The following is a 1,700-nucleotide window of genomic DNA, read 5'->3' as shown; positions in this document are numbered from 1 at the left end:
CGCAGAGGAGGCCGATCAGGCAGCGCCAGGCCAGCGGGCAGGGGACGCCACGGCCGGGCTGTGAGGATTCCCAGACCAATCCAGCCTGGACCCTCCCCAGCGGGTGGCTCAGCAGGGAGCTTGCCCAGGGGCCTGGGGCCCTGATACAGACAGACAGCGACAGCGATGGGCTCAGCCCAGACAGACACACAAGCGAGCTCTGCGGGGAAGGCCGATCAGGCAGCGCCAGGCCAGCGGGCAGGGGACGCCACGGCCGGGCTGTGAGGATTCCCAGACCAATCCAGCCTGGACCCTCCCCAGCGGGTGGCTCAGCAGGGAGCTTGCCCAGGGGCCTGGGGCCCTGATACAGACAGACAGCGACAGCGATGGGCTCAGCCCAGACAGACACACAAGCGAGCTCTGCGGGGACAGACAGACGCCACGGCTTACCCTGCGCCGGAGCTGGAGCTGCGGTGTCTCATCCAGGGAGCTCACCCTCTTCCTCCAGAAGGCCCGCCCGCACCTGCGCCTTCTCTCCCTCCCAGAGGCTGGAGCGGAGGGGATGAGCTCTCCAGGACACACGCTGGGCCTGCCATCGAGACCCTGGGGGCCGGGCTGGGGCTGGGCAGCCCCGCGGGCGCTGAAAGGCAGCCACGCCCGTTGGGGGTAAACCCGTGTTAATGAGACGTGCACAGCCAGCATTACTGTGACTTGTTGCGTATCTTCGATGTGAGTAAGGTAGTGAATCCACACCTTAGCGCATTTCAGTGTAAATTTCATAAGGTTCTCAGGCTCCTTTGAATTCATGGTCCTGTTTTTAGAGGAATTTGGAGAAACAGTTCCCTGGCTCGTCACTCGTCTGCTTCTCCGCAGTGTCTGGCCGTGGGAGAGACCCACACGGAGCATCGCTCTCCTGCGAACCTTCTGACCCTGCAGTTACTCCCTCAGCTGGACCTCCAGCGGGAGGCAGGGCTCCCCAGCTGTGTCGCAAGGACCGCCCTCGGCCCCCCGCTCAGGTTTGGGAGTGAGCCCTGTGGGTCCTGCCCTGGCCTCCCCACCAGCCCTGCAAGTTGGGGGAGGGAGGAAGTGGGGTTAGGAGGAGGGGAGTTGCTCATCTGTGAAATGGCGATAAAATGCCAAGTTCACTAATTGAATTACGGGATGATGTGAAGCACTGCACTCCGGGCGAGCACCGCGCTGGTGTCGGAATGTCTGCCCGTGTCCTCCGTGGGGGACCGGCGTGTGGAAAGAGGCTTCGACAGCAGAGGGCGCAGCCCGTGGCCTCGCAGCGTGGGGGGTGGTGAGATTCGTCTCGGAGGAACTCTAGGACCCGCCACGCGTGACAGAGGCCGCTATAAAGCCATCACTCTGTTCGTGGAGGTAGGTGTGAATGTGCTCCCACCTGCCACTGGAGCCATAAAGCAAGGCCACCTGCCGGCTCTCGGGAAGCTTGCAACCGACCCTAATCGGGAACGGACAACGGAACCATGAGGCCACTGGAGACTGCCCGTGAGTGGGTTTCCACAGACTGACAGCCCAGCAAGGAGGCAAGGCGCTAGGAGAGAAACCACGGAAAATCAATGTTTATACTTTTGCTCTCATTTATTTGATAAACCAAAGAAGAGTCTAGAAACTTTCAAAATGAGGTGCAGTTCCCAGACCTGGCTGCATGCTCTGTGGGGAAGCCTGCGGGGAGACCCGAACTGCCTGCGCCGAGTCGG

General features: G+C 61.8%; 1 protein-coding gene across 1 annotated transcript in view; it reads left to right on the top strand.

The window, feature by feature from the left end:
• Positions 1-1,466: 1,466 nt before the first annotated feature.
• The window catches only part of PTPRN2 (protein tyrosine phosphatase, receptor type, N polypeptide 2), a 496,295-nt gene continuing 496,061 nt past the window's right edge, over positions 1,467-1,700 (top strand). Inside the window, exon 1 of the mRNA XM_005861191.2 lies at positions 1,467-1,488. Within this exon, the coding sequence (XP_005861253.1) occupies positions 1,467-1,488 (22 nt within the window). The remainder of the gene's footprint in view (positions 1,489-1,700) is intronic.

The sequence above is a fragment of the Myotis brandtii genome, unplaced genomic scaffold, assembly GCF_000412655.1.
Source record: "Myotis brandtii unplaced genomic scaffold, ASM41265v1 scaffold145, whole genome shotgun sequence".
Classification (NCBI taxonomy): Eukaryota; Metazoa; Chordata; class Mammalia; order Chiroptera; family Vespertilionidae; genus Myotis; species Myotis brandtii.
Note: the sequence above shows the minus strand (reverse complement) of the source record. Positions and strands in the feature narration are given on the sequence as shown.